This window comes from Trichoplusia ni, chromosome 5, assembly GCF_003590095.1.
Source record: "Trichoplusia ni isolate ovarian cell line Hi5 chromosome 5, tn1, whole genome shotgun sequence".
Lineage (NCBI taxonomy): Eukaryota > Metazoa > Arthropoda > Insecta > Lepidoptera > Noctuidae > Trichoplusia > Trichoplusia ni.
Window position 1 is genome coordinate 6,986,736 of NC_039482.1, and position 23,607 is coordinate 7,010,342.

At 35.8% G+C, this 23,607-nt stretch overlaps 2 protein-coding genes across 4 annotated transcripts in view; one reads left to right on the plus strand and one right to left on the minus strand.

Moving 5' to 3' along the window:
* The window catches only part of LOC113494263 (phosphoenolpyruvate carboxykinase [GTP]-like), a 41,738-nt gene that overhangs the window by 1,070 nt on the left and 17,061 nt on the right, over positions 1 to 23,607 (minus strand). The window contains exons 1-11 of one of the 2 annotated variants that reach the window (XM_026872529.1): positions 13,772 to 14,025; positions 11,056 to 11,155; positions 9,415 to 9,560; positions 8,772 to 8,956; positions 5,983 to 6,105; positions 3,071 to 3,220; positions 2,545 to 2,648; positions 1,934 to 2,147; positions 1,471 to 1,663; positions 867 to 1,065; positions 280 to 429 (exon numbers count right to left, since the gene is read on the minus strand). In XM_026872529.1, coding sequence (XP_026728330.1) covers positions 280 to 429; positions 867 to 1,065; positions 1,471 to 1,663; positions 1,934 to 2,147; positions 2,545 to 2,648; positions 3,071 to 3,220; positions 5,983 to 6,105; positions 8,772 to 8,956; positions 9,415 to 9,560; positions 11,056 to 11,155; positions 13,772 to 13,821 — 1,614 coding nt within the window. In that variant the 5' untranslated portion in view covers positions 13,822 to 14,025. Of the gene's footprint in view, positions 1 to 279; positions 430 to 866; positions 1,066 to 1,470; positions 1,664 to 1,933; positions 2,148 to 2,544; positions 2,649 to 3,070; positions 3,221 to 5,982; positions 6,106 to 8,771; positions 8,957 to 9,414; positions 9,561 to 11,055; positions 11,156 to 13,771; positions 14,026 to 23,607 lie in introns of those variants that run through there. The other variant, XM_026872530.1, reaches the window with a different exon arrangement.
* LOC113494266 lies at positions 1,670 to 5,976 on the plus strand. Of its 2 annotated transcripts, XM_026872534.1 has the most exons (4): positions 1,670 to 1,857; positions 2,419 to 2,460; positions 4,061 to 4,299; positions 4,686 to 5,976. In XM_026872534.1, the coding sequence occupies exons 3-4, from the start codon at positions 4,104 to 4,106 to the stop codon at positions 5,480 to 5,482; spliced, it is 993 nt and encodes a 330-aa protein (XP_026728335.1). In that variant the 5' UTR covers positions 1,670 to 1,857; positions 2,419 to 2,460; positions 4,061 to 4,103; the 3' UTR covers positions 5,483 to 5,976. The 2 variants fall into 2 exon arrangements, with proteins under 2 accessions (XP_026728335.1, XP_026728334.1); XM_026872533.1 differs by lacking the exon at positions 2,419 to 2,460 and having other exon boundaries at positions 3,582 to 4,299.

A 23,607-nucleotide genomic window follows, 5' to 3' on the forward strand; every position in this document is an offset into this window, starting at 1 on the left:
AAATAATTGTAATTATTATAAGTCCATGTTGTCCCACTGCTAGGAAAAGGCCTCCCTTTCCTCTTTCCAACTATCCCTTTCCAGGGCAAGTGCTTCCCAATCCCTAATGTGAAAATCGAACTCATCACGCCATCTACGCCTAGGTCTCCCGTGGTCTTATGATGAAATAATTATTTTATCGAAAAGTTTCTACTCCAAACTGCTCATCCTCCATCCAATACTACAATCACTAAAGGACAACAAAAAAAAAATCAGTAGCAATCTACACTTGCTACTAACCTCATCATTCTTGCGGAACCAGTTGACGTGGAAGATCTTGGGCACCTGTCTGCCGGGCTTCGGCATCGACAGCCAGTGCTTCAGGTAGTCACCGAAGTTGTACCCGAAGAACGGGCGCATCGCGAACGGATCGTGCATAATTGTCTTGCCCTGTATTCGAAGGAAAAGGTTAATTACGTGTTGATAGAATTATGTGATGCCTGATCATATCTATCATGGAGGTTTGTAATGTTTTTATGTCTTGGTAGCTTTTTGGTGTCGAACTAGGATTTTCTTGTGGAAGTTTTATCTGATTATATACTAAGTAAAATAATAAGTTTTCGACACGATCAAAAAGTACATTATTTTCGGATATGTCGAGAGATTTTCGGATTATTAAGTAATTTTAATCTTTTCTTTTTTTTTAGCAATCCTTTACATATATTAGGCATTATTTATTTGCTCATATATAAACTCGTTATTGATTAGGTACCTACGCAATGACTTAGTTACTTTAACAATTTTAGTTTTAGTTCCATCACAGTATTCTGAGTCACATTACTCCACGATTTATTCTAGCTCATATATCCTCATATTTGAATACTTACACTGTGTTCAGCGGCAGCAGTGGCCTCGGACCTCATGGTGGCCCCCATGAAGACGCCGTGGTTCCAGTCGCGGGCCTCCACCACGAGGGGCACGCCGGCAGGGCGCCGCCCGCCCAGCAGGATGGCCGAGATCGGGACTCCTTCCGAGCTCTCCCACTCCGAGTCGATGATGGGGCACTGTTCTGCTGGAGTGCAGAATCTGTAGACATGGAAAAATTTAGTTGTAATGCTATTTAGAATTAAGAGTGGAAGTTTCTGAAGAACGGTAAAAATATTTTTGGTGTTTTGGTAATACTAGGGTTGAAATGTGGAAGCTTCTGAAAAACACAAAAATTGATAAAATTTATAATTCTATTAAGGCTTTGAGGGCTGAATAAGGGACAGTCGTGGTGTCTAAGATCATTTTGTGGAAGTGCTATAAACAAATATTGCGTGAGTTAAATTGCAATAATAAGATAAGACAAATAAAAGAGTGCAATCTATAATTCCGGAAAATATTTTTAGCTGGTAACAATAAAACCATAGCCTCAGAATTTCAACTCAAACATTCAGCCACAGACTACATTCTAATCTAATACACTACTATCTTGAGTTGCTATCTTACCTTGAGTTGGGGTGTGCGGCGGGGGTCTTCTTGCTGGGATCCCAGGGCTGGCCCTTCCAGTCGGTGAGGCTCTCGGGGGCTGCCCCCATGCCCTCCCACCACACCCCACCGTCGTTGGTCTCCCCGACGTTCGTGAATACAGTGTTCTTGAATACTGTTGACATCGCGATCGGGTTGGTCGCTTCAGATGTTCCTGTAAAGATGGCATGTGGATTTTGAGATGTTGATAGAAAGTGACATTATACCGTTATTTCTTGTATTTTTCGTTACTTTTTATTCTCAATTCGCTTTATTTTTCTTTTTTTATGTTGGTTACCTCACAATTTTTTTAATGTGAAATAGCTGTCATTTGGTTTTTCGTCAAGTTTTTCTCAGTAGTATTTTATTGTGAGTCGTAATGTATTATAGACGAGTGTTTAATGTATTATAAACTTACTCCTACAAACAAAACTTATAAGTTTACCTGGAGCAACTCCAAAGAATCCATTCTCCGGGTTGATAGCCCTCAACACTCCATTCTTATCGAACTTCATCCAGGCGATATCGTCTCCGACACACTCCACCTTGTATCCAGGCAAGGTTGGGGTCATCATGGCTAGGTTGGTCTTACCACAGGCTGAGGGGAAAGCGGCCGCGATGTAGCGCTTACGACCTTTTGGGTCTGTTACACCAACGATCTAGGAAAAAGAAATGGCTAAGGTTATTTTTTTTATTTACTTTTGGATTAAGAGTCTGGCTTTGTGATTGAGGTTTAGGAAGATGAGAGAAATAGGGAATGTACTTAAATATTTATTAACTTGAAATTGAAAACTATTTGTAAAATTTATTGAGAATATCAAGAAAAGCTCAGTTTTATACTGAATAATGTTCCTCTGGATATGTTGATTTGTAGTTATTTTAGTTTACATCATTTTATTATAAAAAAATGAAACTTTCTGTTTCAACTAGATATTGCCTTAGGGATTTCGACATTCTTCATTATCTTTGCAAGTAAGTATTTTTTAACAAGCAGTATTTCTCTAGCATACATAAGCATACCATTATAATATCTACTATACTAAAAAACTATCTTACCAGCATATGTTCGGCCAGCCATCCCTCGCGACGAGCGATGACGGATCCAAGACGCAGCGCGAAGCATTTCTTGCCGAGCAAACTGTTGCCTCCATAGCCACTGCCTGAAATACCAAATAAAATAATTTAGCCTTAGAAAAGGAACTCCCTTTTTCAAGTGTTTTATGCTCCTACTCAATGATTTTGTAGTATAAATGCAAAATCAGTTCTTTATTAGGTAGATCACAGCATGTAGTGTATTTTATTTTTTAACTTAGTTACTTCGCGGTCTTTTTTAATACAATTTGGCCAAATATAAACAGCAATGTTTCAAACTTTGCTATAGTTTTCACTAGATGGCGCTACCTGTATCAAATTGTACTAATTTCAAAATATCTTTAAAGTTTACAACTAATTATCAGGGTTTAAACGGAAAGTTAGTAGTTTTAATCGTTTTTTTATGTTTTTTTAAGCATTAAAATACCTAAAATACGTTTTTTACGACATTGTTTTACGTAATGATAGCGTAATTTTAAAAACATATTACCGTAGCTAACAATCTCGTTGTCAGCTGGTTTGTGCAGGATGATGGTCCTCGGTGGGTCACAGGGCCAGCCCTGGATGCCACCAGTACCGACCGCATGCAGACACCTCACAAACTGCTCATCTTGACGCAAAGCCTCCAACACTTTAGCACCTGAAAGCAAAGAAGTCTATTGTATTTCTATCTCGCTTTGAATGACGTCACGGATCGAAAGTTTAAAGATTTTGTAGGTGTAGGTCGGGGTTTGTTTATTATGTTAATCTAGCGAGAGGCGAGACAAAGACAGTTTCAGGTTATACTTCGGAAAATATAGTTGTGTAGATTATTCGCAGAGAAAAAATATTTTTTATTGAATTAAGTGACGAAAATAATAAAAGCAAGCCAGGTATAATTTGAGGTCTTATTCGATTTGTAAAAGTCCTAATATTTAGAATGTGTGAATTAAATGCTTCAATGTTTTAGTTTAAACTGGAGACTAGATTTACTAAAGGCAGCCTAATAAATTTTCCTAAAGCAATTTTCAGGCTTCATTCAACACTCAATTGAAATGGCGGACAACACCATAAATCACAGCATTATAACATAACTACAACTCATAATTTATTGACCGAAAATCTCGGTCTTTCATTTGTCAAAATAGCAACAAAAAAATACGCGCCCCATTATTGGCGGGTTCTGTCTAAGTGAGATATGATTGGTTATCACTCTCCTCTCCCAGTCGAGAAAAGTCGTACCTGCGTGAAATGGCGGGACAAGCCGCCATTATGCAAAACATTGAAAATAAATTACCAGTCGTAATAAACATCTGTTAGGGTTAAGTCGAAAAAAGGAGGTTATATTGTAATTGACAAGTACAATAAACTTTTAAGTGTATTAATTGAATATTTTCGAGTAAATTCCGTGATTTAGTATTCTCGTTGTGGGATAGTTTAAAATTGCGCGCCGAAAAGTGCATGTAGATGTCGTTGCAGTTGTGTTGTGTTAAATTGATAGGGCGTCTGCCGCGCGGCAGTGAGTGTCGTGAAGCGTTCCAAACATGGCTTGCACCGAGGAGACGCCTGAGGAAATTAACGTAGATGTGTTAATCTCTGAGATTAAAAAACGTCCCGTGCTGTACAATAAGAATGCTGGGGAAATCTCGAAAGAGGCGAAGAGCGTGTTGTGGTGTGAAATAGGCCAGGCGCTGTTCAAACGCTGGAACGTGTACAAATTTAATATAAAATTGGAAAGAGGTACGTTTTTTAAATTTTATCTTCATCCTTACTTTCTTTTTTTTAAGTTAAATTTTATAAAGCTCATTAAAATATGTTCAAAATAGATATAGATTTGCTTTTGCGATATATTGTGTATGTTAAGGCTGGCGCGCTGTGCGAATTTTTGACATGGGTTCGAATCCCAATTTCATTGCAGGTCATATAGCGATTTGATTTTGATTTCCATTCGTTTGCAAATACAGTGTCTATGTGCTCTGCCGATTCAATAAGTGATGTAGTGTGACCGGATACCGTCGTCAGAAAACTGATTGAGTTTGAGGAGCGACATCCTTCCCGCTAACACTCGTAGGCCTGACACCGCTGCGAAATTGTGCAAATGCAATATATGTGTTATTTCTTTCCAGTGCGAGAAGCCCAAGCCAAATGGAAGACGCTAAAAGAAATGTTTATTAAACATCGGTTGTCCCCCCGCTTGATGAACGCCGCTGGGAGAATCAAGAAGAAGTATAGATACTTCGAGAAAATGGAGTTCCTCGTACCGTTACTCGAGAATGAAAATAATAACGATATAGCCACCATATCGTCTACTGCAGCGGTTGCCGGGCAGCTGGCCAACCTGCCTTCCACATCTTCGGCCGGCATGGAACCCCCTGTGGCCGTGCCTGGCTCCTCTGATGCTGTCAACGACAACCCAGGCAGCCTTCCGAACCCCAACGGCAATCAGCTTCAACCAGTTAGCGTTCAGCTTCCAGACGGCGACCAGCTGGATCTGACCAGCAACCCGTTCAATCCAAATGAAATGGACGACATCTCATATTTCTCGCTGATGCTGGTGTCGATGATGCGAAAACTTACTGAGGAACGTAAATATTACGCTCAGACAGAAATACTCCGCATCATGCGGCAGGCCCACTGGCTTGGGCAAATCCCACCGGATGACGATATGGAGGACGTTGCGCCCCTGCGTCCACCGTCGCCTGGTGGCGGATTTCAGCCAGTGCGCATACCAGCTCTGCTGGAGCGGAATGAAGGCGATATCGAAATGCCTAACGCGGCTCCAGCTCCGCGGGATGAGCCCCAGCCGGGCCCGTCCCGCATCAACGATGACGCGCCCCTGGCAGGCCACCCTTTCAACCGGGCCCAACGAGCTATCACTATCCTACATAGCGAGCTTGTACACCCCGATCCCGATTCCGACTAAATTCAAAACAGTATAATACTAACTTATTCTATTCTATTTAAGTGTTACGTGAAAAATTGCCGTGTTTAGAACACTGGACGATTACGTATTTAACTATCCTATAATCTATATATTTCGAATTGTATTTTGACTTGTGTAGTCTAGAAAGTGATCTCTGTATTTAAGTCCCTACGAGGGCAGTGAAATTCTTTAAATTATTAAACATATACTCATAGCACAGCCTGTTGTTTTACTTTTGAAACCTAACGATTTGTCTTACTTCGACAGATCGTGTGACAACATAGTTTGATTTACAACACCATCAAAAAAGACCTTGAAATATAAAACACAAATTCAACTGCGACGACTCCCCTCAATTTATTCGCGAGTAGGTCGGGAACGCAAAACGGGCCAATACCCCTGACCTTGCCACACTTACAATCAAACGACACTTGTGGCTCAATAAATTCTGGTGTCACTTACAAAATGGCGTAGTTTGGGCATTGTTGCTAGGTACTTACCCATTCTGGTCATGACGCGCATCGAGTACACGACGTAAGGGGAGTCTGTGATCTCCACACCGATCTTTGATAGCGGAGAGCCAACAGGGCCCATGGAGAATGGGATCACGTACATGGTGCGACCTGGGGACAAATCAAGGATAAATAATTATGAGCTTTAGGTTAGGACCATTAGAGGAAGGGAGAATCAGCATAGTTTGGCGATAGTTTTAGACAAATTTGGACAGTGAAATAAGTGGCTTAAAGATACGAAAAACATAATTAAATATTGTTTTTAATATAGTACAGTTGTGGTAGATCAAAAACATTGCGCAAAACTCATAAAATTTAAATCAAAAGCTTTCTTGTGAGAATCTTATTAGGTTTACAAAATAAAATAAATTCGACTAAAATTTATGCCACTTAAATGAATTGAAGCCAACTTGAGTCTGGAGTGGATTTCAAAAGATGTTGCTAGGGCAATATTTATTATTACAGAGCCCTTCAATTTGGCATGTCTCCCATAGTTACAACTCACAAGGGCAGGTTTATTGAAACAAATCTCTATTCAAAACAGCAGATATAATGTACCAATCTCCCTATTCTATTAAAACCAGCTCTGATCCACAAAGGGTGCCGTCAAATTAATAGGGATTTACAAAAAAAAAACTGCGTAGTAACAAGAAATTTACGAAAATGGACCTTAATGGTAGGTAATAAGGATGTTGAAGTTTAAATAACATGCTGTTTGGTTTTTAATACTAGCGTCTGCCCAGGTTCCCGCTGTTTTGTTTGATGGTCAAGCCGGGCCTGGCCGTGATTGGTCCGTCGTGCGACAGACATATTGATTTAAACTTTCAAAGGGTTTTGGTACTTGCAATAATTAAAAAGCGTTTTGAAATGCAGTCTGCTATAACTGAGAATTTGATTGTTTATGAATTTTATTTAGCTTGATTACTTGAAAACTGATTTTTGTTTTTTCGGAAAATCTTTGAAACGTTTGTAGGTACTTCTTTTGCTTAGATTTTGTTAGAAGGTAAGAAATCAGATTCAAGCTACTAACTTTGTTATTATGGATCTCAAATAAAGGAGATCATTTTTATCTTTAGGAAATTAAGAAGATTATCTGATTTCTCCTAGCATGTAACTCATCAAGTCGTTTCTCTATCAAAACTGAGAAAAACCTTATTACAAGTACAAGTACTACCTAAAAGCGACTACTCCCTCAAATTAGCTGGCAAAACAAACATCAAACTACCAAATCAAAGCAATTTTAAACTACGCAATATTTGCACGCAGCCCCTTTGATGAACGCAGAGGATATTAAATAAACGTACTCCCACAAATTGCTCTGTACGAACGGTTGGGGGCCCAGACATGATGTGTAGCGACATCTATCGATTTATATAGTAGTCTGTCATTATTGATTACAACGTCCAACGGGGTATTAAAACATTTGTGGTTATAGTGAAAGCGAACCGTCGCTTCTGTATTGCGCTGTCTTGCTTTTACAGTTACAATACTTATAATTAAACGTTTAGTACGTAGATAGGAACACAAATACAATCTATACTAATATATAAAGCTGAAGAGTTTGTTTGATCGCGCTAATCTCAGGAACTACTGGTTCAAAATGAAAATTTTGTGTTGAATAGACCATTCATCGAGGAAGGCTATAGGCTATATAACATCATGCTGCGACTTATAGGAGCGAAGATACAATGGAAAATGTGGAAAAACGGGGAAATTTATTCATCCTTGAGGGCTTCCGTTCAAAAATTTCTAACTTATATCTTCTAACCACGCGGGCGAAATTACGGGCAACAGCTAGTTCTAGATAAAAACACACACATGAACTGTGAAGGTACAATAAAATTAATCCATTGAGTAATTTTAAAAGGAAATTTGACCGATTAATTAACCATTGAAAAAGTCATTGTTAAATTGTAATAAGTACCTCTTTGTTCTTGCAAAGAATAGCTAGTGTGTGTTTTGTATTGTTTTCAGACATGTTGGTTTTATTTCTAATGCTTCTTAACACGTGACTGATTAGATTGTTTGGTTTGGAGTTGCTGAATTTATTCATGTTTCAATGTTGGGACATGTAAAATATTTTGATCATGTTTCTTGGAGTTCGTTTCTTTCTGGTTTTTAAAGTTATGTGGGCGCTTTTGAAAATCGTAGATGTATAGCGAACTATAAAATAAGATCTAATAAGGAAGGGTCAGTAAAATATTGAGACCCCTTTAATATCAACACAAGACGAGAAATAAACTGAAGAAATGACTTCTCATTTAATGAAATAGTTACTCAGTAGGTCATGAGACTTCTTGCCAAAATTGTAATTCTGTTAATTTCTGTTTAGCCTAATTTTATTTTTCAGAGTCATAATAAAGGAATGACTAACTATTTGAAACTGATTTTAATTAGAATGTCAAAACAATGCCAATGTCAATTTGTTTATCTACAAATGAAACAATTGATCTGGTTTTAATTAGGAAAATATTGAATTTGGAATTCCACTAATTTAGGTAATGATAGTTCTATACCTCAACAGAGGTTTCAAAATGTTTCGTTTTAAAATCGTTTTCGCTCTGAAAATGCCTTGGTTTCACGATGTGACAACAATTTTATTAATATTATTTATTGATTACTATCAAATTGTTTTGTATCGAAATATCAATTTGATAGCAATTTTTGATTTGGTTTTTTCTTGCTCTTCTAACAGATGTGATACATCAAGACTTCATCCTCCCAAATCTATTATCCCTTACACCAACTACGAAATAGAAAAGGACACCTATATTCACCTCTCATGCATCCAGGGAACCTCTCAGTGATGGCCTTGTCATAGTCAGCAGCCGCGATGTAGTTCCCGAGGGCTGACTTCTGTCCGGCGCGGGCGATGGGGACCACGTCCCTCTCCTTGTCAGAGCAGATGAAGGTCCGGGACTCCACGCGAGCTACGTCTGCCGGGTCCGTGCGGGCTAGCCAGCTGAGGGGAGAATGTGATATTAGGAACTGTTGGAATGATTCTTTATTTTGGAGTATTTTTTTTTTTGGCAAGATTTTAAGTTATGTCCTTTCGGCCAGTCTTTTGAGAAGAAAGAACACCAGGGTTTATAGGCGAGCTTTTGTCCAGTTGTCAGAGAGTAGAAACAAACTAAATTTCATAAAGACAGGATTTTGTTAATTAGTTCTTTGGATATCGAGGCACAATGATCCAGGAACAAATTTCGGTGATGTTCAGGTATGAATGCGTAAAATATTATAAAGTTTTTTTTGCCAAAAAATAATATTGGAAAAGACGTCATTGAAAAAAAAGCTATGTGTAAGTTTGTGCACTTATGATAATAAAAATTAAACAAGTTTCTATTGTACATTGCTCTGAAACATAGAAAGAGCGGAATCACAAGCTAATTCTTAACTAAAAAAACAAAGTCCATTACTTACCAGTTGTCGTACTTGGGCAGACGCTTGAGGGTGCCCTGCTGCTGCATGATGTGCAGCAGAGCAGAAGCCTCCGCCTCGGAGCCGTCACACACGTGCACATGCTCCGGCTGGCAGAGAGCCACGCTGCGCTCCACGAACGCTCGGACCTGGAGAAAGGAGAAGAAAAGAGACTTAAAGACTTGAAGAGAAATATAGAGTATTTATTAGTAACCCAGCTATTGCTAGCAGCTCCGCCAGATACAAGTCGAAATCATCCCATTCCTACGGGAACCCACGGGAACATAATCTCGGGATAAAACCTGTCCGTTAATCCAGTTTGTAAACTGCCTATGTAACAAATTTTGCCTAAATCCGTTCAGAGGTTTTTGCGTGAAACAGTAACGAACATCGAGCCATGCTTACAAACTTTCGCGTTTATAATATTTGTAGGATGTACGATTTTCAACGCCTAAGAACATGAAATGTTAAGATGTAACTCGGATTCTTAGTTAAAAGGTTAAAGGGCTCCTTTTAAGGAGAGAAGGAATAGAGCTACTGTCACATCTAGTTACAGAAAGCAATAACAGCCCAGGCCAAGTTGTTAGCTAAGTTATTAATAATGAGAATACATTGTAGACTGTACTATATCAGACTCGCATTAGGTATCGGGTGGATTAATTCTCCAATTACTTAGAGAAACAATTTGTAAATGAAGTGCAGGTACGTTCCTTTCAATAGCTTTTAGTTTTAGTAGAGCATTTTGTCTCTTTGTTTGAATTCCGCAAAATGAGAGCATTAAGAAACAAGATATAAGTACCTGTACCGTAATTGATATTGTTTATTTAACCAATTAATTCGTAGAAAAAAGTTATTTAATTACAATAGAGGAAACAATGTACTTAAAGATATATATATATATATATATATATATATATATACTATATAGATATATATACTTCCTAGTAATTGTTGAAGTGACATAAATTTTATCTCCAATGTTTTTTACAAATTTCCGAAGCAACATTTACTTAGTGAAGGTTTTTAAAACGACTAATATTCTAAGAACTAAATTAATTACTCAGTTTTCTGCAATTCTAGACAAAGGGAAAACTTTATTGAAGTTTGTTTGTTTTAAAGTTATTTGTTCTTTGTCTATGGAAAGTCGTAATTAAATTATGGTAAGGTTTCTCGTGCCATTTATAACTGCAATTTCATTGCAATAGAGGCGGAAGTTTTATTATAACGATATAATTATAGTAAGATCTGTAATCTTCCTCTATTTAAAAAAAAAATCTTTGTACCAATTAACAATATTTTTTTTATAATTTAATCTTTGAAGAATATCTTTGGAACCTATATATTAGGTTTCCTAGAGATTTCGCCTCGGAATGCTGAATGACCACAATGTCATCATTTTTTTTATTTAGCCCACTGTGCCCCACTCCTGGGCAAAGGCCTCCTCCAAATCCTTCCACGATTCTCTGTTCTAGGCCTCATGTAACCAGCCCGCACGGTAAGTGTTAAGATCGTCACGCCACCGCTTACTGGGCCTCCCAATTTTAATCATACTGAGATGAAATGCGATATTCATAAAAGTCAAAAAGTAATTTAGTTCCACCTTCTTCAAATTCCCAAGATCTTTGTATCCTGATCTTCTCTTACCTTGGGCGTCAAGGTAGCCAGTTGAGGAGTGGGTGCGGTGGCACCACGGAGTGCCGTCTGGTGGGCCGCGCGGCCGCATGCCAGCGCCACTTGAGCATACCTAGAAACAAGGGAAAATATTACATCAGACTTTATATTGCTAATAAAAAAATATGTACCAGATAAAAAGAGGTGTTTGAAGACGCATATTTTTGGAATAGCATAATATATATTGGGTTTTTACAATGTTTTTGGATTGACGGAATGTTATGAAGAAAGAAGAAGAATAATAAAATAGGTGGTGAAAAAGAAACTATGTTCAAATACTGTATTTTTAGGACAACCTCTTTGAATTTTGCTAATTGTTTTAGGATCAATTACCAAAGTGATTGCAGACATTTGAATAGCAGTATTCCAAATGGATTGACGTAAGTATAAAATGACTTGACAAGGTGGCATGGATGACAAAAAAAAAAAATTACAACTGTCACAGTTAGCGAGAATCACTGTCAACGATGCTTATTAATAAACCGATTGAGTGTAGCAACACGTTGATTTAGGCATTAGGCAGGTACATCAATGTTTATCAATTAATAGTTCAAACCTCTTTTGAGTTACTTTGAACCGGTCACAAATCTTGGCCATTATATCGAGGTTAATATTATCTATAGCTGCACTTTGTACTGTTACACTATATTTGTTATTAATTATATACATTGCACAATTAACGTTTGATAAACATTTGTAGGTATCATATTAGAAATGAAATGTTGAATTTTGAGTTAGATTTCTGACGGAAAACCGAATTCTTTATTGCTTTTAGGTGATCGACATTTAATTAAACTTCCATCTGGCATTTTACTGGGTTAGAATAAATCGTAAAATACCTTATAGGAATTCAAGAAATATTCGTTAAAAAAAGGAGCATTGTTTTGCAATAATATTTGAAATATTTCCTTTCAAGGCGTTTACAGGGAAAAAGTTAATGAGGAAAAGGAGTTAAACTTAAAAATAGATTAACTTGACTGTCAATGTAAGAGGAAGCCAAGAAAAAGAGTTTGTTACGTGGCTCAACCCAAAATAACCTTAACAATATTGTGTTTGAAACAGTTTAGTAAGTTTTTGTCAGGCATCTCAAAAATGCGTTACGTATAACTTGATTAAACAGACTTATTACTCAAGAAACCAGGCAATAATATAGCCGCATTGAACTCAGACGGTTTTTGCGTTTTTGAAAACTTATAAAATCAGGGAACCAAGATTATGCTGACGTTTGTCCCGTGGTAGATTAGAAAAGGCAGAAATTGTGTTTGCTTCAGCCAAAGTACCTCTAGTCTCTACTTAGCCGTCTTCTTTTAAAAAACGTTAAAAGAAATAGAACATAATGTACCTAAAAGAAAAGATTATTTCTTAAGAAATCTCTACCGGGAGACCCGCGAAAGCAAAAGCGGTTAGTTAATTCTTTCCGACTTTAGTATAACTAAAACATCGTTACGGGGACGAAAATAACATTATTATTGCTCTAGTGTGGGGAAAATCAATACTTTTCTCAACATTTCCCCCAATCAAACAGCCCTTGTTACAAGTTGTTAGTACAATTGAATATTTTTATCGTTATAATTAGTGAATACGACGGAAGTACGTGTGTCGGGTAATCGGAGAGGATGCTAAACAATGGTGTTATGACAAGACAACGGTAATATCCGATTATACGATTCCGTTCTTAGTTTCAACAATGCTTAGTACAATTTTGCTTGAGGATAGAAATTTGAAACTAAACATGGCGGAATTGATACAATGATATTAGTTTTTAAGCCGCTATTGGTTTTTTATCGTGTTGCCAAGGTAGGGTTGAGGAGGTCAGATAGGCAGTCGCTCCTTCTAACATTGGGACTTATCTGGATCTGGTTAGACTGGAAGCCGACTTCAACTTAGTTGAAAAAAGGTTAGGTTGAGAGAATTGAGTTTTATGCTGCTTAGAAAGGATTTTAGTAGAGGGTTTTTTGAAATATTTTAGGCACTTGCGCAACGCGCGTTTTATAAAAAAGAATATTAGTTTCTTCTAAAACTGGAATTATTTTGTTTTTCAGTTAAAGTTAAGTTTATTCTGTTGAGTTTAAGATATTTAACAAATAAGGAGAGTAAGTAATATCAGCATTTAAGTATCCGAGCGTTGGCGAGCAAATAGATAGTATAAACCAATAAATTTTCAGTTTAGGTAATCAAATTTTATGAGCTTTCCTGACGATGTATTCTTTGTCAAAGAAAAGAAAACTAGAATTGATTTTGTGGATTCTAAACAATTACGAAAGACTGAAGTTTCTCTTTTAGCTGGGATTTTCCATTCGACTAACGCAACCTTATTTACAGGGTCAAATCAAAATGATTTACAATTTGAACTTGAACTTGAAATCAAATTTGCTCTTGAATAGATGATTTTTGTCTGGCTGCTCATTACCTCTTTTGCAATGAAGAAGGCAAATTAAAAGACAAAACTTCATAAGACTACCTGGAAGTTTTAAAAAGGAACCAGAAAATGAAATATGTTATGAAGCCTAAATGTCACCTAAGTCGAAACAAAGACTGATGAAATAAACTATTAGCGTTGAATAAGCTATTAAAAATATAATGGTAAAGTTATAATAACAATGAAATTATACATAAAACGTTTTGTATTAAAAAAAGTAGAAATTAAAAGTTTAACAGAAAGGCTTTTAAGACTAGGTTGTATACTCACTGGTTGTTCTTCCTCGCGTAATCTTCGGGAACTGAGTTTAAGTGCAACATTTTAAAGCAAATTAATTAATTAAAATAAATTAATAAAAATAAAATTAATACTTTCAAATAAAATAAATATTCGATTAAAAAAAACCGAGCTAAATTTTATCAAAATTACTAAAACTGAATAGAAATATGAGCCACCTATACAATCCTATTGTATTTAATTTGTAACCCATTTAATAATAGGCGCGTATAAACTCTGAGAACGTTGTGGTTTGAAAATGTGCGCACGCGCGCTATATAGCGGAGGAGTGGACGCACGGCGGCCTGTGATTGGTCGAGAGCGCGGGTGTGTCGTGACGTGTGCAAACGTAACATTGAGAATATCGAAACTTGTTGTTTTATGTGAACAACTTGTTTTGTAATGACATTTGAGGGGTATTTGTGTAATTTGTATCATCATTAATACCTTTGTGTTAAAATGTCTCCATTTGCGATACAAAATATAGAAAATCTTAAAAAATACAGCTTAAAAAACTAATTTGAAATCTGAATATGGCTCTATTTTCTTCATGACGATTATAACACAAAGTTCACAAATGTTTTACTGGCATAATCAAAATACCTTTGCCTATATGCATTAGGAAAGTAATAGGTAAGACGCGAGCCTTATTGCGTCATGTTTATTTACCATGACTGTTAAACTATATCGATTGCATTTAATCAAGTTATCAGCGAGGCAAATATAGCTTTATCAACTCTATTTTATATAATAATACAAACTGAACATTTGTAATTATAAAATCATTTTGCAGACTATCTTTTGATATTTCCCCGCGCCTTTTGAACTGTCAAAATGGCACCATTTCTTTGATTTTTAATTAAATTTAAACTAGGCAAAGGTATGTCACATTTATCCAACATACACACCTCTTTGGTTATAAAGCTAAGAATTTCGAGAACCCGTTCACTAGTTGTCTGGTTTATTTATAAGTACCGAGATTATTGGTAAGTTGAAATCTTAGGCGCATATTTCGTCAGCGAGTTGTAAAGCTCAAGGTGAGTTTCGTCAGTTGTAGCATATCGGTGTACGCCATGTGTATATTAATTATTCACTGCATTCTTTGGAATTCAATTTTCTTGCTATAGCATTTCTTGGTGTGTTTTGAACCCTTTTTACTTGCAAGATGAAATGGTAGAGACTTTAAAACATGCTTGAATCTTTTTTCTTAGTTATTAAAGCGGGGAATCCTTTTGAACAACCCCCTGCTCGGCGGAGGAAATGGGTACCTAGTGTCAGACTGACTTACTGATTACACCTGAATTTGGCAAACAATGTTCAACTAATCCTGTTACATCTGTGGATGCGTGACAGAGCACTACATAATGTAGAGCGGCGTCCCGCCTTCACAACTGGAAGGCTTATGTTAAAAGGGGGTGTTTGACAATATGACCTATATCCCTACTATTCCCTTACAATATGCCAGTTACGGCCTGAAAATATTGTCTTGTATAACCTTAAAACACCAATCTATATTTTGACATTTCTTGCTCTTGCGATAATGAGGTGAATTCCATTTTTTTCTCGAGTTTGACACTAATATAAAGCACATAAAAAACCTGGACATCACCTGACTATCGTTATACAGGTTTCGTTTTAGCACCGTCATTAATCGCAACTAGTTTTTAGAATAATAAAGTAAGAAAAATGATAACAAATGTCAAGGAATTTACGTATTTATAAACTTGAGAACAGCACATGGGAAACAAAGAGGATCGAGCTTATGTCTTAGTAATTAAAACACTATGAAAGCAATGTGTTACAAGTGACACATCAGTGGCTATTCTACCATTGAAGTAACACTTACAATTGTGGGAACGAGATGCCGGTCTACCGTGTAATACGCTGTCTCTCTCATACAACTGTGATAGACTTACGTTATGATGCGGTGTTAGGCCCCCAAGAATAGCTACCTACAGTAATTATGTAAACCGAGTACGGATTCAATGGAGTTTGTTTTGAAAAAAAGCTTTTTTAAACAAATAGTTTCTATAGTTCTATAGTTTTTAGTCCTACTTGGTATAAGTCTTTGTCTATTTGCCACGGTTCTGCCTGCATTCCTTTGGTTGCGTTTTTAAAACAAACACACATTATTTCATTTTTGAGCGCCAAAACGACAATTCAAAGTTATGTCAGTTGTCAATAACGCATATCATAAACATTTGAAAAAAGAAGGCAAAGGAAAACACAAACAGCCCTGTCAAAATTTCAATTGGGCGTAAATTTAAAAACAAATTGAAATACGTAATAATTTATCAGTTTATATACGATTCCTTCTACGTATTTGATTTCTACAATTCGTTCAATAAGTCTTCTGAGTGACGTCAATGCGTCAACAAGCTTCTTCTGACGCAAGCAATAGGTCGGTTGGATCTCAATGGTCTGATGTCTGATTGATATTAATATTGTTTTTCGTCTCGTGATGTTGTTATGTATTTATGTCATGATGGTATGTGATAGTAGGCCTCATCTTGTCATAGTAATCTTATGGTAACCATTAATGTTCTGAAGTTTTCTTGAAAGTAGATTGATGTTTTTTTTTAATTTATAACTACCTACTCCCGTGCAACGGAATTTAATCCTAGTACAGAAGATTCAAGTCAGATTCACCATATTTCGGCAGGACATGTTAAGAAATAATCTGGAGGATAGAAAAACTTCAAATCTAGGTATGGAAACGATACTTCTGTTCGATAAGTAATTTTGTCAGTTAAATTGAATTTAATTCGAGCGTTGCACGCTGATGACTGGCGAGAAGTGGCCAAGGATCGGGTAAAGTGGCGCTCTCTCGTATCAGAGCCCAAGATACAATTTGGGTTACTGAGCCAACGGAGTAAGTAAGGACTTTAATTGAGTTAAATTCCTTCACGGCTAAATTAGGTAAGTATTAGGTAAAGTTCGATAATAATTAGATACAACTGTCTAACTTCCAATCCAACACGAAAATAGCAACACACTATTCAACGTTTAAAAAAAACTAATGTTTAGACGAGTCGTCTATTCAGCCAATAATTAAAAAAAGTTTCATTGATAACTGATGCAATAACTAGAGGTCGAAGCTCACCAAGACAGACTTAGGTCAGCAACAAATGAACACACCGATAAGCTAAAACTGCTAAAAATATACATTTTTATAGTCATTACGATTGGAAAAGGCAAGTCATATTTTGTCATATGATAGGCAAACGTGCAAAATGGCCGCCCAAGTGTCTATGATAACAATAATGTTGACTTATTTGGTGTTATTATCTTAATGTGAGCAGTGATTAATTTTGCACACCCATTTTTTAGTGATGTAACTTTTGCACACGTATTACTCTCATGAGTTCTATTATGACTTGTAATGTCATTATTTGGTTAATCTGGTGCAATTTTTATGATTTTTTTTCGACTGAGAGGCAGGGTTCGTTTTGCAAGAGACCGTCACGTCATAAGAATAATATAGCAGTTTTATAAGTGACTGAGACAACTCAGACAACGCAATAGACCATGTAGAGCGACAACTCTCTTTCTCAATTGCAATAGCATAAGGATGTACATATAGTAAGTCCTCAGATCTTTTTATAGCAAAAACTAAAACAACTAGACAAAGGAACAAAACATATTTGCCGTAGTGCTATGTAACCTAGAATGTATTGATAGGAGTTGCTAATTAATTATCTGTTGTCAAGCTCATTCAATACGTTTGATGTTTCTTTTTTCCCTGCGTTGTTTGCCCTTCAATAGGACAAATTCAAGGTAGTTGTCAAATGTTTTTCGAGTCCAGTTTAATTTAGGGAAAGTGTATATTTTGCCAAAGAGCGAAATCTTGAGGCATAATAATAAATTGAACTCATTGCGAAAGGAAGAACTGTGTAATATAATAAGTACCTAAACAATCGGTGCGAGATACATAAGGAAAAAATAGGAAACATTGCCGACAATGTTTAGTAACTTATAAAATTATAATCAATTCACCCAGCAATGTACGACGACTTGCTTAATTCTCACACTTACAAAAGCAATCTTCGTGTAACAGGAACTGTGTAACTGAATGAGGAATCAAAACAGAGGCTCGGCGGTTAAAAGACCAGATCAATCCAGTTTATTTCGGTTGTTTGTTCAAATGTTCTTTGTCATCCCAACACAGGGTTTTAATAACAAATAAACAAAGTTTAGTACAATTATAATTAAGATCCGTCAACGCGCCGATAACAGTAATTGTTGCTAATTATTGATAAACAGAGGCCATGGTTATAATTAATTGCGTATTTTGATTTACACGAGACCGTCTGTCGTGGTCAAATCCGGATGCACCTTATTGTATAGGTGCCGAAATTTAGGCGTATTTACAAAGAGGCAACTGTGTAGAGGTTTGACAAGCAATGGCGTCTCAACCGCTGTGGCAACTTTTGAGCAAACCGAAACTAGTCATCATTCGGAAATATTTTTTTAAGAACAAAGACGTACCTACAACTGGCTATAATAAAATTAAAAGCGATTGAGCCAAATATGACGAATATTATAGGACCAAATGAGAGCTATTTCACTTTAAATGAAAAATTGTGAACAAGATCGGTTCATCGAGACTAAGTTCTGAGGTAAAAAGAAACATCAAAATATCGCCGAAGTCGATTGCAAATGTGCGTATTATACACAACGGCGTTAAATGAGGGTAAATGTTCAGCTATTATCGACATTCAATCGATCAAAGCCGCGATCAACAGCTAAGTATATTTGTAAAATTAGTTATTATAGTTTTCTTGCAATGCAATAGAAACAATATAATTAATATAATTATCTATGCTCCCGTTCTGACAGCTATCTATTTATTCCATACTTTATCGTTCGTAGTCCATTTCGCGATATGTTGTTCTATTTAGATTTCCTAGTATTGATCTAGTGGACTTAGTACTTAAGTTTAGACCTAAGTACTAAGTCTAATGTTCAAAATGTGAACTATATTGTGACGCGTGTTTGTAAATATTGCAGCTGAGTCTGTGTTAATTAGTCATTAGTAAGTACTTATTATAATTCAGCTATAATATATTTATTATTTATATATATATTTATATAATATGTTTATTATTATTATATTATAATTCTACTGTAGGTGTGTATGTCACTGCAGAATTCCTCCAAAACGGCTTGACCGTTAAAGAACTAAAAGAAATAGTATCGATAATTGACTACCTATATATATTTACACTTATATCTATTCCTAGACACAATAAAGGTTAAGATCAGAATCAACAGAATCAGTTAGCCTATTCGTAAAATCTCTAAAAGATCACAACATAAATCAAAATGCAGGATCAAAAACCTACAGGCAGACATTACAAAAGTTAGGTATGTCCGTACTCTATTGATCGATGTTCTGTATTTGTAAATAGCTTATGGGCAGACAGGGGTGAACCGCTACTATGAGTTAAAAACAAAATTGTTTCCGTTGCGAAAACGAGAGAGCGCTCTATGCAGAGTCATGCTGTCTCCCTCTGACTAAAGTTTAAGGATTTTCGGGTAATACTTTATTTTTTTGCAGATTTTCATGCTGAGCATAAAGATATACAGATATATTATTGCAATTTGAGCCTTAAACTGGTGTCTTTAGAGTTAAATTCATTTCTGTTCAGTTTTACATGATGGTAGAGAAATTATGTTATTGGTATTGCCGGAGATTTTTCTTAAATAAGGATGGGTGTCCCGTCCCATACATACATACATTAGTATAATAATTACAGTATAATAAACAAGGTATGGTTGTGTTTTGAGATTTGTAACGATTGTGTTTCATAACTCAAACAACTAGTGAATAGATGCATTTAAGATCGACTGAAAAAAAAGAGGAAATTCTCAATTCGTCTGTATTTTGATTTTTTATATTTGTTACATCATAACTGTCTCCTCAAACCTCATGTTAGGTACTGTCCAATTTAAGTCTTTCACCGTTTCCCCCGTGACTTATTATTATCTATTTTGTCTGTTACGGGACTGACGACACCCCTACATTTTGTCAAAACGTGGGTGTGGCCTAGACGTTAAAACACAAGAACAAGTCATTATTATTAGAAGACATGTAAATATTAAAACAGTAATAAAACCAGCCAACAAAACTAGTCATACTACGAACTTAAATAAAAATGCCTGCCATTTAGTGAGCAAGGTGGCGTGATTCTTTAAAATATGTGTAAATTTCCAGTCTAGCAAGTGAGCAAATTAAATATCATCCAATAGTGTATGATTAAAGAATTCTTAGGTTTAAATGGTTCCGTCGTAAATCATGGATACGATAAATCTAGTATTTAGTCCCTACGCTACGCATGTTCCCTGCATCTTAAGAGACCTTATTTGCCTCAGTTCTAATCGCCAATCATATATTACATAATTATATGTATTAATGAAAACAAGATAGATAAAAAACTACCAACCCTAGACGATAACCCACATGATTTTTAGCAGAGATTGCAAAGACTGCGGTAGTTACTGATGTCTGGTATTCTCACTTTTCTATATCCCATTTTCCCGCCACCAATTTTCTTATCAAAGGAAGCTAAGAACTCTCTTGATTAAGTTATCAATATTGTATTTCAGTGCGCTTTTATTTGTATCCCCACTCGAGTTTATTTGCACATATTCGGTTGTTCTTCCTCAATTTCAAACCCCACAACTTTGAAGCGGCACAAACGATTTTTATCAAATGTGGCTAAGAACACTCGCACATATTTTTCCGGTCAAGTGCGAGTCATGAAATTTTCAAACGTAATTGGTCACCCGTCAAATTCATGGCCTTAACCTCTAACAAATTAATCTTGATTCTTTCAATTTATTTCTACAGAGGCAACAGACATCATCTCTGAGAAATGGAAACAGGCTGATGACAGACGAACGGACGGGAGCCTTTTGATTCCAATTTTACCCTTTACAGAACCCTATACGGAACCCTTTACCCAACAAGACAGGTTTCCATCTCAAATCCGGCTAGAAACAGCCAGCAAGTAAAAATAAAATCTTTGTTGTGAACGAGTAACATTGCTGTGGAAACATTTATAAAACTCGTTTGACACACCTACCATTCACGTTGTATCGCGAAGGTGTGTCGCTGCGTCATCAAAATCTATATCCATACTAATAAATAAAGCTGAAGAGTTGGTTTGTTTGTTTGAACGCGCTAATCTCAGGAACTACTGGCAAAAAATATTTTGTTGTTGAATGGACCATTCATCGAGGAAGGTTTTGGGCTATATACCATCACGCTGCGACTAATAGGAGCGAAGATACAATGGATAATGTGGAAAAACGGGGAAAAATATTAATCTTCCGTTGCGTGCGCTGCGAAAACGGTTCAAGTTCTTCTAACCACGTGGACGAAGTCGCGGGCAACAGCTAGTATAGTATAAATATGGTTTGATAGCACACACAATGACTTAAAGGATTGAAGTCGAACCATGATGGAGCTCTTTCTAATGCTTATTTGTAAGCAATTGGGTACTGCTTAGTCATATCACATGGTTCGTTATCAAGTAGGTGTGTCATTTTGATTGATCTTTTCAGGTATTATTTTGATTATTTTGAGTGCTATGATAATCACTGTCAATGTTTTTTTTATTAGGTAATGCCAATAAGAATGTTTTTCTGTATTCAGTATCTCGCATTTTTCCTAGCTAGGCTTCCAGTGTTTACAAAGAGCGACTGTCTATCTGACCACCTCAAGTCCTCAACCCTGGGTAAAATGTCACCCTTTATTTCGATATTATTGATTGAGATAATACTCTTTACATAATCCTAAAAATCACCTGTAATAGTGTACAGGATAACTATCAATAAAATATTACATTCTCCTTTTTGGGCTAATGTGTTAATAATGTGAAGATCATAATTTAGCATCGAAAAATCTGAGATAAATATCTTAGCATGAAAATAGTCATTCGAATAAAATATGGTGTAGTATTAAATGCAGTATTCCTATACTTGTTTGCCCTTCCTAATATTGTAATGAACGAGTTGAAACCGTTTAAAGCCAGTTTACCAATTAAAAAAAATTAAGTGACCAGTTTAATTTGCATATATCTTTCCGAAACGTCATTTGAAAAAAATAATATTTAAAACTATGTAGCCATAATTGTCTAGTAGTACGGTGTATTGATGCTTTATTATAATTATTGTTTTTGTATTTAAGGACTTATTTAAAGTGTATACCTACATATCTAGGTTGTAAATGTATTACAAATAGTTATAATACAATAAAATAGGAATATACAAAAAAAAATACTTCATTTTTTTGTTTATGACTTTTGAATGCAAAAGTGTTTAACCAAAAAGTTTAGAATGCTGTCATGTAGTCGTATCCAACACGACACCCTCGCAACAAATAAATGGATAACAAATTACTACTTGTGAATCAAAAATAACAAGATCCAAACATAAAAACATTTCCAGACTACGGAAACTTCCATCCAGCGAAATACACCAATTAGCTATAATGATACCATACTAAGTCTTAGTCGATAACGTTGCCATGGCAACGCCCTCGGCAGACGAGAGGAACCTCTTCATCCCATACAGGTAGATAATAATCTCTTTATACAGTGCTATCAAGATATTGAAATAGTATGTTATTATGACATAATTTAAAGTATTTATTTGTTGAGTTGTTGCGCGCGATTTCTTTTGTGTGGTTTTTTTATTTTTTATTATTTAGTTTAAGATTTATTTTTAGTTTCGAAAATCTTCAAATTTGGATTAATAGTTTTAAGTAACGTATCTTTTCCCTGTTTCTGAAATATTATTTTAACATTATTGTTTTGCTCCTATTGATGAAAGCGTGATAGTATGTAGCCTGTAACGTTTCCCAATAAATGAGATATCTAATGTTGTAAGCAGTATTAAAAACGGACTAGTAATTCTTGAGATTAGGCGCGTTCAAACGAAAAACTCTGAATCTTTATAATCCTAGATAGTAAATATGTGTTTGTATAAAAATACACCAAGAATGATTTTTTTTTAGATAATAAGGTTCATGTGATTTCTACCTTTTTTGTGTACCCAAAACAAATTGAGCATAGTAACAATGATTTTCAATGATCGGACGCTTATGAAGGTTAAGCTGATAATTTTGACAGTTCACTTGACATTATCATAACGACGAAATCATATGACAATAAATACTATCAAATACAATGAGACTTATGTGAAAATCAGCATCGCGTGATTCTATTGATAGGTTTACTTATGTGAGATTTGCATATTTATCAGTGCAATCGTGTAGGTACTTGAAAAGATGCGATTTTGTTATTTTTATGCAAATTTTTGATTTTATTTCAAAATACGTACCTTTTTCGGTAATTACTGAAGGATTAGTTATTCAGCGGAGAATTTTTCAAATTGATAAATTTTACCTATGTTGTGAAATAAAATTAATTTTGAAGCCAAATAAAAGTAGAGTTTTAAAGCGACTTCCGCACTCATTATTTAAATCTTTATTTCGCGCGGGGTTCACAAATATTCAAGTCATATACACAAGAAACCTGCTCTCAGGCCAAGGTCTTAAGGGTAACACAAGGTTTGTGCCACGCGTGCATCGAACCCGCAACACGTCGGTTTGGTGTTCAAATTATCAAGGAAACATGAATTTAATGCCTATGTGGTTAATAGAGCGAACCTTTATTCTAACGTATTTGAATAACGAATGTCAAACTCGATTCTTTTTTTATGTAACCCATGCTATATGTTGGGCAAAGACCACCCCTATAATGCCTAACTCATTCAACATCAAAATTGGCATTAAAACATTTTCGCGATGTTAGGTCATTTAG